The sequence below is a fragment of the Schistocerca serialis genome, chromosome 1, assembly GCF_023864345.2.
Source record: "Schistocerca serialis cubense isolate TAMUIC-IGC-003099 chromosome 1, iqSchSeri2.2, whole genome shotgun sequence".
NCBI lineage: Eukaryota > Metazoa > Arthropoda > Insecta > Orthoptera > Acrididae > Schistocerca > Schistocerca serialis.
The window spans coordinates 118,835,223-118,849,082 of record NC_064638.1 but is presented as its reverse complement, the minus strand read 5'-3'; the positions used below and the strand labels follow the sequence as shown (position 1 = coordinate 118,849,082).

At 38.8% G+C, this 13,860-nt stretch overlaps 1 protein-coding gene across 1 annotated transcript in view; it reads right to left on the bottom strand.

Annotated features, from left to right (window-relative positions):
- The window catches only part of LOC126463460 (ribosome quality control complex subunit NEMF-like), a 73,511-nt gene extending 59,947 nt beyond the window's left edge, over positions 1 to 13,564 (bottom strand). The window contains exons 1-3 of the mRNA XM_050096159.1: positions 13,388 to 13,564; positions 13,123 to 13,294; positions 12,829 to 13,031 (exon numbers count right to left, since the gene is read on the bottom strand). Of these exons, the coding sequence (XP_049952116.1) occupies positions 12,829 to 13,031; positions 13,123 to 13,294; positions 13,388 to 13,443 (431 nt within the window). The 5' untranslated portion in view covers positions 13,444 to 13,564. The remainder of the gene's footprint in view (positions 1 to 12,828; positions 13,032 to 13,122; positions 13,295 to 13,387) is intronic.
- Positions 13,565 to 13,860: the final 296 nt, after the last annotated feature.

Genomic DNA, 13,860 nt, shown 5'->3' with positions numbered 1-13,860 from the left:
GCCGCTAGACTGGGACTCAGTGTTCATTCGAATGTTACCTTGTTCACATGTCTTGCTCTGTCAACTTTCTCAGTGACTTATATGTGTTGTGTCGTTCTGAAATGTGTGTGTTAAACTTGACGTTATAACAATATGTAAATGCTCTGAGACTGCTACTGATAATATCTTTGTAGACAAATCTAGGGAAAAAAGTCATATCACAAAACCAATAGTAAATGGGCTATTTGATCATGACATGCAGCATCTTGTGTTAAATTTTGAAACTTATCAGGATAAAAAAAATCTATTAAATCTGAGTATAGGAGGGTAATAAATAAGTCAAAAATTAAGAGATTCAGGAAATTGCTCAAAGACATGGACTGGATAGTTGTTTACAATACATCTGACTCAAATGGAAAATACAAAGCATTCTTTAATAAAGTTGCCCCCACTTTTGAGAATTGTTTTCCCCTATAGGTAACTCAACTCACACACAAGTCAAAAAATAAACTGTGGATTATACAAGGAATAAAGATATCACGTGGGACAAAAAGGAGACTATTTACTATCTAGGAACAGCTCTGAGGTTAGAATTGTAATGCATTACAAACACTACTGTAAAATATTGAAGCAAGCAATCCAGAAATCGAAGCAGTTTTATTATGAGAAAAATATAATTACATCAGGTAACAAAGTAAAAACTGTATGGGATATTGTGAAGACAGAGACAAGTGGGGCCAAAAAGGAAGAGTAACAGATAGCTCTAAAAATAAATGAAACTTTGGTAACAAGTACAGTTAGTGTTGCAAACCTCTTAAACAACTACTTCATTTCTGTTACTAACATCTTGGGGTTATCAGGTTCGGTGAACAGCGCAATGGAGTAAGTATTATATTGAAATGTTTTATGTTATACTTTCTGACATGTTCCACACCACGAGAATCATCTCATTTCTTGGGTCTATGGAACGAAAACTGAATCTAATCTAATCATATAAGATGAGTCAGGAGGATTTATTTATTTAATTTATTTATTTATTCCATGTGATATGATGGTACACAGTGTGTTGCAGATGTCGGAAAATATCATTTATCATTGTTAACATATATTAACATAGGCCTATAGTATCCTAATGTATTATATTGCTCAATGTTTTCAATTTAACACAAACAGCAAGATTACTGTTCTAAGTATTCATTTACAGAGTAAAAACAGTGACAACAAATATGACTTCATGGCTTTGCTAGATTTTATGTTGTCTTCGATGGACTTAATACTGGTGGGAAGATTGTTGAACAGTTGGAGGCCTATGTGGAAAGCTCCCTTTTTACACAGTTGAGTGTTTGTACATATAACATGCAGGTTTGCATTTTTCCTGGTGGTGTGTTCATGTATTTCATTATTTTTTACAACTCTGGGGTCAGTTGGCACTGTGTGGTTTCTGAAAAATTTTAGAGTCTCAAGAATGTAGAGGCAAAGCAGTGTTAGGATTTCCAACTTTCTGAAGATGGGTTTGCAGGAGTCTCTGGGTTTGCTCCCAGTAACAATCCTCATTGCTCTCTTCTGGATTCTGAATGTGCTCAGAGCAGTTGGAGAATTTCCCCAGAATATTACACCATATTTTAGGTGGGCTTGTATGTAAGCGTAGTACGCACTGGTTAATGTTTTCAGGCTAGCACATGTTTTCAGTACACTCAATGCATAACAGCCAGTACAAATCCTGGTATTTACCTTTCCTGTATGTGAATTCCATTTAAGGTAATCTTGAACCCACAGACCCAGGAATTTGAAAACAGTGTCGGTATCTATTGACTGGTTATTTACAGTGACAAATGGCTGAGAGGAATTTGCATTTTGTGTTGTGTGAAAGTTCATGGAAGCTGTCTTTTTGGTGTTGATAGTTAATCTGTTGATTTTAGCCCAGTTGCTGAGTTGTTCAGTGGCCAAGTTCACAGCTTTTTGGACAGCCTCTGTATTCTCCCCTTTGAGGAGTACAGTTGTGTCACCAGCAAATATTATTGTTTTGTGTGCATCAACATTCAGTCTCAAGTCATTAATATACAGGAGGGAAAGTAGGGGTCCCAATACTGAGCCCTGTGGAACACCTTGCTTTACAATTTTATTACTTGATAGTATTTCGGTTATTGAGTTGCTTTGTCTATTAGTATATTTCATGCTGACTCCCTGCATCCGATTGGTTAGGAATGTAGCAATCCAGTTGTTTGCAATTCCTCTGATACCATAGTGTTCTAATTTTTCCAGTAATATTTTGTGATCAACAGTGTCAAAAGCCTTTGACAGATCCAGAAATATGCCTATTATGGGTTGTTTTCTATCTAACAGTTCTAATGGCGTATTTATGCAATCATATACTGCAGTTTCAGTAGATTTATTGCTTCTGAACCCATGTTGAGCTAAACTTAGTAAATCTTTTTTTTCAATGAAGGATGTCTTCTAATAGGCTCTGACAAAAATTCTATAACATTCCTGTCTTATACAAAGTTGTACTTGATCTCAACTGATGATCAGATGTAACATCCTAAACTCAGTCCTTTATTTCAAGAAGTTGCTCACAGAAGATTCTACCTTTTTTTACCTCAGTTTTCTTGAAATCAAGTATACATTCATGAAATCATGCTATGATACTGTCAAATGCCATTTTCCATGCCACATGGTAACTGACCAGTATTTAACCAACTAATGGCTCATGATGTTACAGGATGATTGAAATCAGTTTATAACGCTGTCAATGAAGGGGTAATGTGATGCAGTAGACAAGCCATAGTTATTGTTGACTAAAATAACTAGTGACTTTTGGCAGTTTGGTCTGGTGGAAGCGACACAAAGCTGTTGCCCAGTTGACACCAATGATGAGCCCATTTTCTCTCCTATGCTAGTAACAGATCGGTATATATAGTGCATTCTGTGAAGTTAAACATCAGTTGCTTCTGTTTTCCTCTCCTCTTGTTGTGAAGTGTGGTGGTTCTTTTCTTTTTTATTTTCTTCTTTGTTTGTTGGGGTGTTTCAACCTTGTCAAAGCTTTCTGTGAGTGTGTGTATTAGAGTTTCTGTAGTAGCAATATGATATGCCTCTAAATGAGATTTGTCACAATAGTGGTCATATGAGAACACATTCAGTGCTTTAAAGGTATCAATGGTTGGAAGGGGAATTTCAATTTGCAGAAAAGGCCACAATTTGTGTGCTCTGTACACAGTGCTTTGACATGGAGTGCAAAGGTTTAGATGTTTCAAGAGTGATGGATAGAAAAGCCACTACATTTAAAATTGTTAGGTCTAAGGTGCTGTAAAATGGAAAGGAGAAAGAAAAGAAGGAAGACAAGAATGATGAAGCAGCATCAAGTTATTCTTTCCTGGAAATGGAAAGAAAAGAAGTTACAACAGACAGAAAGCCACAAATTGTGGCCTTGTCTGCAAATTGAAATTCCCATTCCAACCATTGATACCTTTAAAGCACTGAATGTGTTCTCATATGACCATTTTTATGACAAATCTCATTTAGAGGCATATCATATTGCTAGTATCAAAGAAGATTTATTTCATGACAGTAAGTTGTCTCTTTGAAACTGTCTCTACAAGCTTGACATCCGGCATGAAAAGTACTCATCTCAGATGCTTATCATCAAAAGAAGTGACACAATGGCCTGCAGACATCGATATCTGCATTTAAATCAAATGACATTGTGTGGCTTTTGGAGACATGAGCTAATGCAAGTCACATTGTCAAAAATCTGGAAAGACCACACAGCCGAAGACAAAACAAAAGCAACGATATGAAAGGATGGCAGCATAATCGTCCTTCACGCTGGCTCGGCTCGTGTCATTGTTCCAAGCTCTTTATTGCTGTTTCATTCCAGAAGAAAGAGTTACTGTCATGAGGGAATAAACACCACAGATTTCACAGGATGGTTTTCCAATTTGCTGCTACAAAATATTTATCCAAATTCAACAATAGTAATAGACAATGTGCTATACCACAGTGTTGTGCTGAACAAAGTTCTGATAATGCACAGGAGGAAAGCAGGTATTTTTCTCTATGTACACAGAAATATTCCACTTGAGAAAACTGAAGGTCATACGAATAAGGCAGAAGTGATGCAACTCGTAAAGCTGTACAAGCCAAAAACGCCACGTTACAACGTTGATGAACTGGTTACAGCAAAGGAATGTAGCATAATCAGGCTTCCTCCATACCACACCCATTTCAGTCCTATTAGATGGGCCTCGGTGAAAAGTTATGTGGCAAAGAACAATAACTAAACATGCAGTTTAATGTTAATGAGGAGGAAATGCTGATGGAAGAAGCTATTACATACGATGCCTCATAGTAGCCATACAAAGAACACAGTTGATGAAACATGTATCCGTGAATGTCAACACCAGCTCCAGCACCGGCCAGGTTTGTCTCCGAACAAGAGGTTAGTGATGGTCCAGGATTATGGAAGTGTCCAATTCCAACTGTCAGCTTTGACCCATGACAACATCAATATGGCAGAAATGGCTATTCTAAGTGTCTCCAATATGGCACCTATGGACACCAATACTTACATATAAAACTACAAAAATTGGAATCGGTCATTTTCCTTGACCTGTACAGGTCAACCATAATTATTGATACGAAAAAACTAACACCTACAACTACGGAAAACAAAACAAACACACACACACACACACACACACACACACACACACACACACACACACACACACACACACACAGAGAGAGAGAGAGAGAGAGAGAGAGAGAGAGAGAGAGAGAGGGAGGGAGAGGTCATCATCATCAAACACAACAAGACAACATTTACAAACACAACCAACTCGTAAACTCTGCGCCGTAATGACGTCACACACCACAACACCATTATGTCATGGGCCAAAGCAGATGGGTGGAATCGGACGCTTCCGTAGACCCGATAACCCTTACCTAGGAATCATGCCACTTATGACATTAACTTGAGCATTTATAAAAATAGTTATTGACTGCAGTGCTCTGGTCAGTATTGTCATTCATTTACTATTTAACAATGCTTCACTGATGATCCATTAACCACTATGCACCAAAAGTCAGTGAGGAACCTTTGGCATGTGCCAGCTTAAGTGCCTCCCAATGCTTCCTCTGTGCAGAACTGTCAAAAGTCGTCATCATTTTAATCACCAGTAATCAACAAACTCTCACAAGCCACTTATTTTGGTGACCAGCTCTGTGTTTTTCATACAAAGTGACTCTACTATTCTTCCCAAAACATTTGATGAACTCCTGAGTGCTTGCCTAATTGCTTTGACCAGTGTAAATTGTACATGGGAGCAAATATTTCATGCATAATATCACACACTCAGCTTCCAGAAAAAAACTGTTTTTCTGGTGTACTTACGTAAGGAAATGGCAACACTTATATTTAACGAAATCAGAAATGGGGGTAATGGGGTAAGATGCTTGAACAAAAGAGGAGGAAAGATCAGTAAGTAAATTATGAAACAGTTTTAGTGGCGACACATACTTTCAGGAGGTGAAACATGTACTACTACTGATAGCTCCATGTAAAAGATACAGATTATCTTGTTTTTGAAACTAACAGTTTCTTCATCATGGAGCAGAGAGGGATAGATTGGGTAAAGTTAAAAATGAAGGGCAAGTCACTCAGAATGATAGAGATCAACCTGTAACTAGGATGAGGTTAGACGAAGACGAAGGGGGACATCAGAGAGAGTAGATCAGTAATTGTACATTGATAAAAACTATCTACTTTCAGTACAGAGATAAGGCAGAGTTAGAAGTAAAGATACATCACCGAAGCTATGAAAATAATTGGGATAAGCAATAACTTGACACCATGCTGATAGAGTAATGATCTCATGATCACGGTGGAGATATTAGCCTTAAGAAATGACCAACGGATGACGTCACAAACCACACAAAAATATTAGCAAAATAATGTCTGATAACTTCTTAATATGGCCCCCAAGAGATTAGTGGATTTTGAGATGGGAATTTTGTTGTTATTAATGCCTCAAAAAAATATTAAAAACTTTTGAAGATCAGATCACAGTGTGAAAATGAGGTTTTTCAAGGATGCAAATGTAACTGAAATGTGCGATGTATATAAAATGCAGTCATAACACATTCAATGGTGTTGCAAATTCATAACCAACTTCCAAACCTACTTCCTTCCAATCCTACTTAGATCTTGGGCAATGCTACAGTTCAGTCTGTCTCCACAACCTCACAAAAAAAGGACCAACATGTATAGGTCTAGTATACCACACTATTCAAAAGAATGTTCCTCCTCAATGGATCATAATTTCCATTGAGCTATATTTATCTAGTAAACACAACCATCTAAGCTACTGCCTACAAGACATAAAAGAAATATTATAAACATAATATCAGACCAACATCTACATCTACATCTAGAAACAAATATCTCAGCTCCCTCTGTGTAAAATATGACGCCAAATTTCAAAGAACATACTGACTACTGGGGTTGTTCACAAGACCCAAATAATTAACAATGCAACCAAATGCTGTTTATGAGGACATGAAATCTCCAACAATTAGTACCATTAAACAATCGAAATTCCCGGCAGAAATATCAGCACTGTAGGAAAAAGACAGATTGCCACATACTATAAAGGTAACATGTTAAGTTGCAGACAGGCACAATTAAAAGACTCTTACACACGCCACAGTCTTCAACAGGGGAAAACACACACACACACACACACACACACACACACACACACACACACACACACACACACACATGACAGCTATCTCCAGCAGCCTGGGCCCAAGCTACCAGGAGTTGCTGGTCATGTGTGCATGAGCTGTGCTTGGTCGTGTGTATGAATGGTGTGTGTTTCGCTTTCTTTTTATGACAAAAGCTGTGGCCAAAAGCTTATGTGTAAGTGTCTTAACTGTGGTGTCTGCAACTTAATGTGTCATCTTTATGGTAAGTAGTGATTTATCTTTTCCCTACATAGTTAATATCATCATGTAGAATACGCATGTCAACAGTCATTCATCACTACTGTGTATCAATTCTACTTTTGTACGACCCCCTACATTGCTGCCATAGGGACTGTGAAGACCATATTAAACTAACAGCATGCAACAAAGGCAATCATTGTTCTTGTGCTCTATATGTAAATGGAATGGCAAAAAGGCTTAATAAATAGTACAATGGAAAGTACATTCTGCCAGGCACTTCACAATGGTTTGCAGAGTGAAATGTGTATGAAACACACAGCCCAACAGTAGAATCAGCACTGTCTGAGGTGAGCAGAGCTTATTCCTGCCGCCGCCACCCCTCCCCCCTCCAACCCACACTGCTTTTCTCTGCATAGCAGTTTGTGAGCTGCGAAGAGCTCATTTCTTCCACACTTTGTAATCATAACATCAGAATATATTGAATAATGGTAATCACATGATAAAAATTCTCTATAAAATTGTGTATCAGTAACAGTGCATATAGACACAGAGTTGACCTTATATAAATATGTAGAAAGATTAAAAATAAATAAATAAAAGTTAATATATAAAAACAAAGATGAGGTGACTTACCGAACGAAAGCGCTGGCAGGTCGATAGACACACAAACAAACACAAACATACACACAAAATTCAAGCTTTCGCAACAAACTGTTGCCTCATCAGGAAAGAGGGAAGGAGAGGGGAAGACGAAAGGAAGTGGGTTTTAAGGGAGAGGGTAAGGAGTCATTCCAATCCCGGGAGCGGAAAGACTTACCTTAGGGGGAAAAAAGGACAGGTATACACTCGCACACACGCACATATCCATCCACACACACAGACACAAGCACACATATTTAAAGACCAATAATGGGTCTTTAAATATGTCTGCTTGTGTCTGTATGTGTGGATGGATATGTGCGTGTGTGCGAGTGTATACCTGTCCTTTTTTCCCCCTAAGGTAAGTCTTTCCGCTCCCGGGATTGGAATGACTCCTTACCCTCTCCCTTAAAACCCACTTCCTTTCGTCTTCCTTCCCTCTTTCCTGATGAGGCAACAGTTTGTTGCGAAAGCTTGAATTTTGTGTGTATGTTTGTGTTTGTTTGTGTGTCTATCGACCTGCCAGCACTTTCGTTCGGTAAGTCACCTCATCTCTGTTTTTATATATAATTTTTCCCACGTGGAATGTTTCCCTCTATTATATTAATAAAAGTTAATACTATGATAAAAATTTCAAATGATGTTGACAGCCTCATAAATCTTAGAGAAGTGAATTATGATTTAAATTGAATGATGTATCTAGCGATCATTCTTAAACATATACAGTGTGTTTCAGTAGAAAAATTAAATATTTTAGGATATGGTAGTAAATGCTAATTTAAATAAAAGACTCCACATAGCATATCATTTTACTGGTAAGAGAGATATTTTCATTTCAGTTGTTATGGGTGTACTTATCAACTGTCATTTTTGTTCTGAAGTTCAAGCAGTGAAGTTGTGATGGAGTTTACATAGCTGAATCTATCAACTGTGATCGCGGTTTGCTGGCCAATATGCTGTATCATTTAAGTGTGCCACACATATTTACAAATGCAGAAATAGTATTTCTGTATAGGGTTTGTAATGGAAACTATGTAGCTGCTTATATACAATATGGTAGACAATTTCCTAACCGCAGAGTACCAGATTCAAGAGTGTAAGCCGGTGTTTTCATTAAATTGTGTGGCTAGTGCAGTACCCAGCAGACATTTCATCTGCACATGCAAATGAATAGAGTATGAATGAAGTAGAAGACATTATTCAGTTGGTAGGATTCATTTCTTCAACAAACACATGCAGAATTTCTACAGGTATCTGTGTTTCACATACAAGAACATAGATGATGTAACATGTGCATGGTCCTCTCCCGGGTCGACAGAAGCGTCCGATCCCACGCGTCGGCTTTGACTCGTGACGTAAGGGTGCTGTCGTGTGTGACGTCATGACGGCGCGGAGTTTGGTTTGAGTGTGGCTGTCTCCAGTTCTGTTTTATTTTATTTACTTTTCTGATCTGTTCGTTCTATCTCGTGAGATTTTTTTTTTAATTTAAAAACACTTATTACTTATTTTAATTATCTGTTTCCTCCAATTTCTGTTTTAGTTTATTAAATTTATCTTTCTGATCTGTTCGTTCTATCCCATGAGATTTTTTTAAAGACAAAAAACACTAATCAGCTACTGAAGCATCTTTATCTTCTATGGGTTGCAGGGGTTATGACCACTGGGGAGGTGGGTGGGTATTCATGCATGGCTCTCTTCATTTACACGTTGTAGCTACGCAAGGTGTCTAAATTTGTTTATATTTCGTTTGCCCCCCACCCAAAACACCCCATTTCCCGCACTTGTCCCGTTAGTGTTTTTGTTTCCGCCATATTTGTGACGTCATGGGTCAAAGCAGACGGGCGGGATCGGACGCTTCCGTATTTCCCCTCTCCCTTGTCATTTACAGAATATTCAACACCTACTAAAGAAGATGCAAGTGCACCATTGTAATTTTGTTGTTGTCTAAATGCAAATCACTGAGTAATGTCATTAATATTATTTACTAATGAAGCGACATTCAGTTGTGACTGAATCAGTAACACTAATAGATCACATTGGTGGTCTGACAAAAACCCATAAAACTTTTTCAATAATGCTTCCTAGTAAAGGTTTAGAGTGGTGAGATACACCATCAGTCCATTGGACCCGCTATGTTACTGCATCATATTACAGGGACCCTTTTAGCTACCACATTCTTACAGGCTATTGGAAGAGTTCTTTTTGGCTACAAGGATGGGTATGCTCTTTCAGTAAAAGATAAAGCGTGGTTTAGACGGAGTTCGAAAGACTTTTTGATGACAGCACTTGGTCACAACAGTCAAGATCAGGTATTTTGCGTATGATAAATTTATTAATAGTGTGTAACAGTGTTTCATTCTGACAGCATGTTAGTTCCACAAATATTAGCTGTTCCAGTTTACCTCATTGTATTCACCTATTTCGACAATCTAATGACAAATGATCAGGGTAGCAAGTATTATATTCAAGTGTTTTATGTTTTTATGTTATCCTGTCCAATATGTTCCACACCTATGAGAATCATTTCATTTTTTTGGGTCTATGGAATGAAAACTGAATTTAATCTAATCTAAAATCTGGGGGCCCTGCATATTCTAGTCATCAAGTGACATATCATGTACTTCTAACATTCTCTGAGAGACAGATTGGCAGAAATGGTCACTTTTCTTGACCACTAAGGTCCTGTACCTCAACCCTCTAGAGGGATTTGCCAGTGGAGGTGGCTGAAAAGTGAAGTCTACAAAGAAAAAATAATACAAGAGAAGAACTGATCATTCAGATTATTAATAGTGGTGCCTTCATAAAAGAACATCAAATGACTTCAGAAGAGCTATACATGGAGTTGTGATGATATCTGGTTCGCGAGGCGCTCAAATGCGAGATCATTAGCGCCCGTAATAAAGAGTATCAAATTTTACACACTCCAATCTGGCCACTGTCACAAATGATGATGATGAGGATGAAATGATGAGGATAACACAAACACCCAGTCCCCGGGGAGAGAAAATCCCCAACCCGGCCGGGAATCGAGCCTGGGACCCCGTGATACAGAGGCAGTGACACTAGCCACTAGACCACGAGCCGCGAACACACGTGAGGTTGTTATGAGAAATCTATAGTGCATTGAAATTAGATGTGAAATTTAAGAAAAACAATTTTGAACTTAATAATTTTCCTCTCCTTAACACCTTCTGTAATTGTTTGGGTACATTCTAACAAAAATTGGACGTATGTTACATGGGATCTTCTATTCAAGTTTGTCTATACTGTTAGCACCTACAGTATTTACTACACCTCATGAAACACTTTTTATCAGTACAATAGGTGGTTCATCCACATTCTTCAAATGAGCCTTTACATTTATACTCGAGCATGGGTTGCGTATAATACTACACAGAATGTAAACAATGAGCGACAACACAAAAGTGAGCAAAGATAGTAATCACAATACATAAGAGCACTATGTGGGAACTATAAATTGGCATATGGACTCCCAACAGTAGATGTTGGGAGACTTGGTGCTGTAGGTATTTGCAGATGTTCGTTGCCAACTGTGCAGCACATTTAGCCAGTGTTGACAGCAGTGTCATCATATTTGCTGCTGAGCTGTGCTGTCTGCGTTTCATGGCGATATTTTCATTGTGATTTCTTCGAAAATGAGTGGTGGTGATGTGGTTGCTGGTCCAGCGAGGGCTTACCTCCTACTCCGGTTTGGAAAAGAATGGCGATTTTCAGGAGCTTGTGGAAGCTCCAAACACATCTTTATGTTATCTACACTGCGTACCTGGAGTGCATGGAGGCAGAGCTCATTACCTACCTCTCCCTCTTCCCACAGGAAATTCTATGCACCCTCGCCTCTCCCCACAAATGAGATGTCAAGTTATAGTTCGTTAGTAGTAATGATGCCTTAAATCATCAAACAAGCAGAACAAGCATACAACAAAGTGATGTGTTCTGGCATGAACTAGTGTAGTCTAGGGGCAACAAATGAGGAAAGTACCAATTCTACAGTCTAATCCAAAATGTATCCGATCTGAACCCACGGAAATGTGGAAGCGTCCGATCCCACCCGTCTGCTTTGACCCATGACGTCACAAATATGGCGGAAACTAAAACAAACACACACACTTTCCACAAGAAGCCTAATGACACTAACGGGACAAGCGCGGGAAATGGGGTGTTTTGGGTGGGGGGCAAACTAAATATAAACAAATTTAGACGCCTTGGGTAGCTACAACGTGTAAGTGAAGACAGCCATGCATGAATACCCACCCACCTCCCCAGGGGTCGTGACCCCTGCAACCCATAGAAGATGAAGATGCTTCAGTAGCTGATTAGTGTTTTTTGTCTCCTTAAAAAAGAATCTCACGGGATAGAACGAACAGATCAGAAAGATAAATATAATAAACTAAAACAGAAATTCGAGGAAACAGATAATTAAAATAAGTAATAAGTGTTTTTAAATTAAAAAAAAAAAAAAAAAAAAATCTCACGAACAGATCAGAAAAGTAAATAAAATAAGATAAAACAGAACTGGAGACAGCCACACTCAAACCAAACTCCGCGCCGTCATGACGTCACACACGACAACACCCTTACGTCACGGGTCAAAGCCGACGCGTGGGATCGGACGCTTCTGTCGACCCGAACCCACTGCTACACAATGTACAACAGAATTTATAACAACTCTTCTATAGCATTCATTAGTTTTGTGTAAAAGTCTTACAGAAATTAAAACAATCGTTGTGATTTTCTACTGAAATAATTCTCATGAATTACACATCTTACTTCGATTTGAGGAAACTCAGTAATAAATGCTAACCAAGCATACACAAACTGGTTTTAGTATATCAAATGCACTGTGGTTGGTTGGTTGGTTGTTTCGGGGAAGGAGACCAGACGGCGAGGTCATCGGTCTCATCGGATTAGGGAAGGACGGGGAAGGAAGTCGGCCGTGCCCTTTGAAAGGAACCATCCCGGCATTTGCCTGGAGCGATTTAGGGAAATCACGGAACACCTAAATCAGGATGGCCGGACGCGGGATTGAACCGTCGTCCTCCCGAATGCGAGTCCAGTGTCTAACCACTGCGCCACCTCGCTCGGTAAATGCACTGTGAAAAACGCTTATACACAGGTATAAAAATACTGCTAAAACATATCCAAAAGTCGCCTTCAGAGTGTAAAGGGTCTAGCTTAATATGAATATCTTAAAAGTAAAACTATCTATGATTCTAAAAGAAGTGGTAGTTCAGATATAACTCTTACTTCACATCTTCATTCTCCACATGACGTCGTAGAATGTACAAAATTGTCATGTCGCAGTCTGTTAACACGATATTGCCTCGGTCATACATTTCAAGTATGATATGGTACGCTGCTTGTTCTGTTCCAAACTGAAGATCCAGTATTCTGTCCATGCCAAGTTGTTTCAAATATTCTAGTCTCTTGTTGCGCAGGTGCTTGCGCATCTGAAGAAAAATTAAGCCATTTCACTTGTTTATTGGGAAGAGAGAGGGAGGCGGGGCGTGAAGGAACAAAGTAATTTAAAGTGAACACTACCTTCATGCTGAAACCCGAAGGAGCTACATTTTTTGGCCACTCGAAGCCCGTCGTATGTATACGGTTCCCAGATTCCAAAAGCAGAACACATTTTTCCTCGGGTCTTTGCAGCTTGATAAGAAATGTTTTGTTATCTATATCATATACCTGTGCCACACGCATGCCAATCAACCTAAAACACAAAATTTGCGGATAAAACTGTATCAATACGTCCTAAACTGGAATACTGTCACACACAAATTAATACACAAAACGACGAAACTACCTTTGAAGTTCAGTGGCAATTGATACGATATCGAACGTACTAAATCTGGTCTTCATTTTCAGTAACTGTTCAAGAACTACTGTAAATAAACAATTCTCATATTGTTAAGCCGTCATATCCCACAGGTCCTTCAGAGATTTTGGCCTTTCAAGTACTTTGATGACATTTTCGCTTTTGTTTTGCTTATGCAGGGCAGCCAATCTTGGTCACAGGCAACGAATTAGATAATACCACCCTGGCAAATTGTAAGTTGTCATGTAAAAGCTGGGAAACGGATAGAATCACTATAAAATATGTTACATGAGAGGAAAGGAATGGTGTTACCCACGCTAACACTCTTTAAACGAACTTTTTTAAATTAACAATTTGTCTACGACTACCCGTTTAGGAAGTCATTATACGGGCATTAAATCCTTCGTCCTCAGAATGTAAACGTATGTGTGGGATGGTGTAAAGTGGAGCCGGTCCACGCG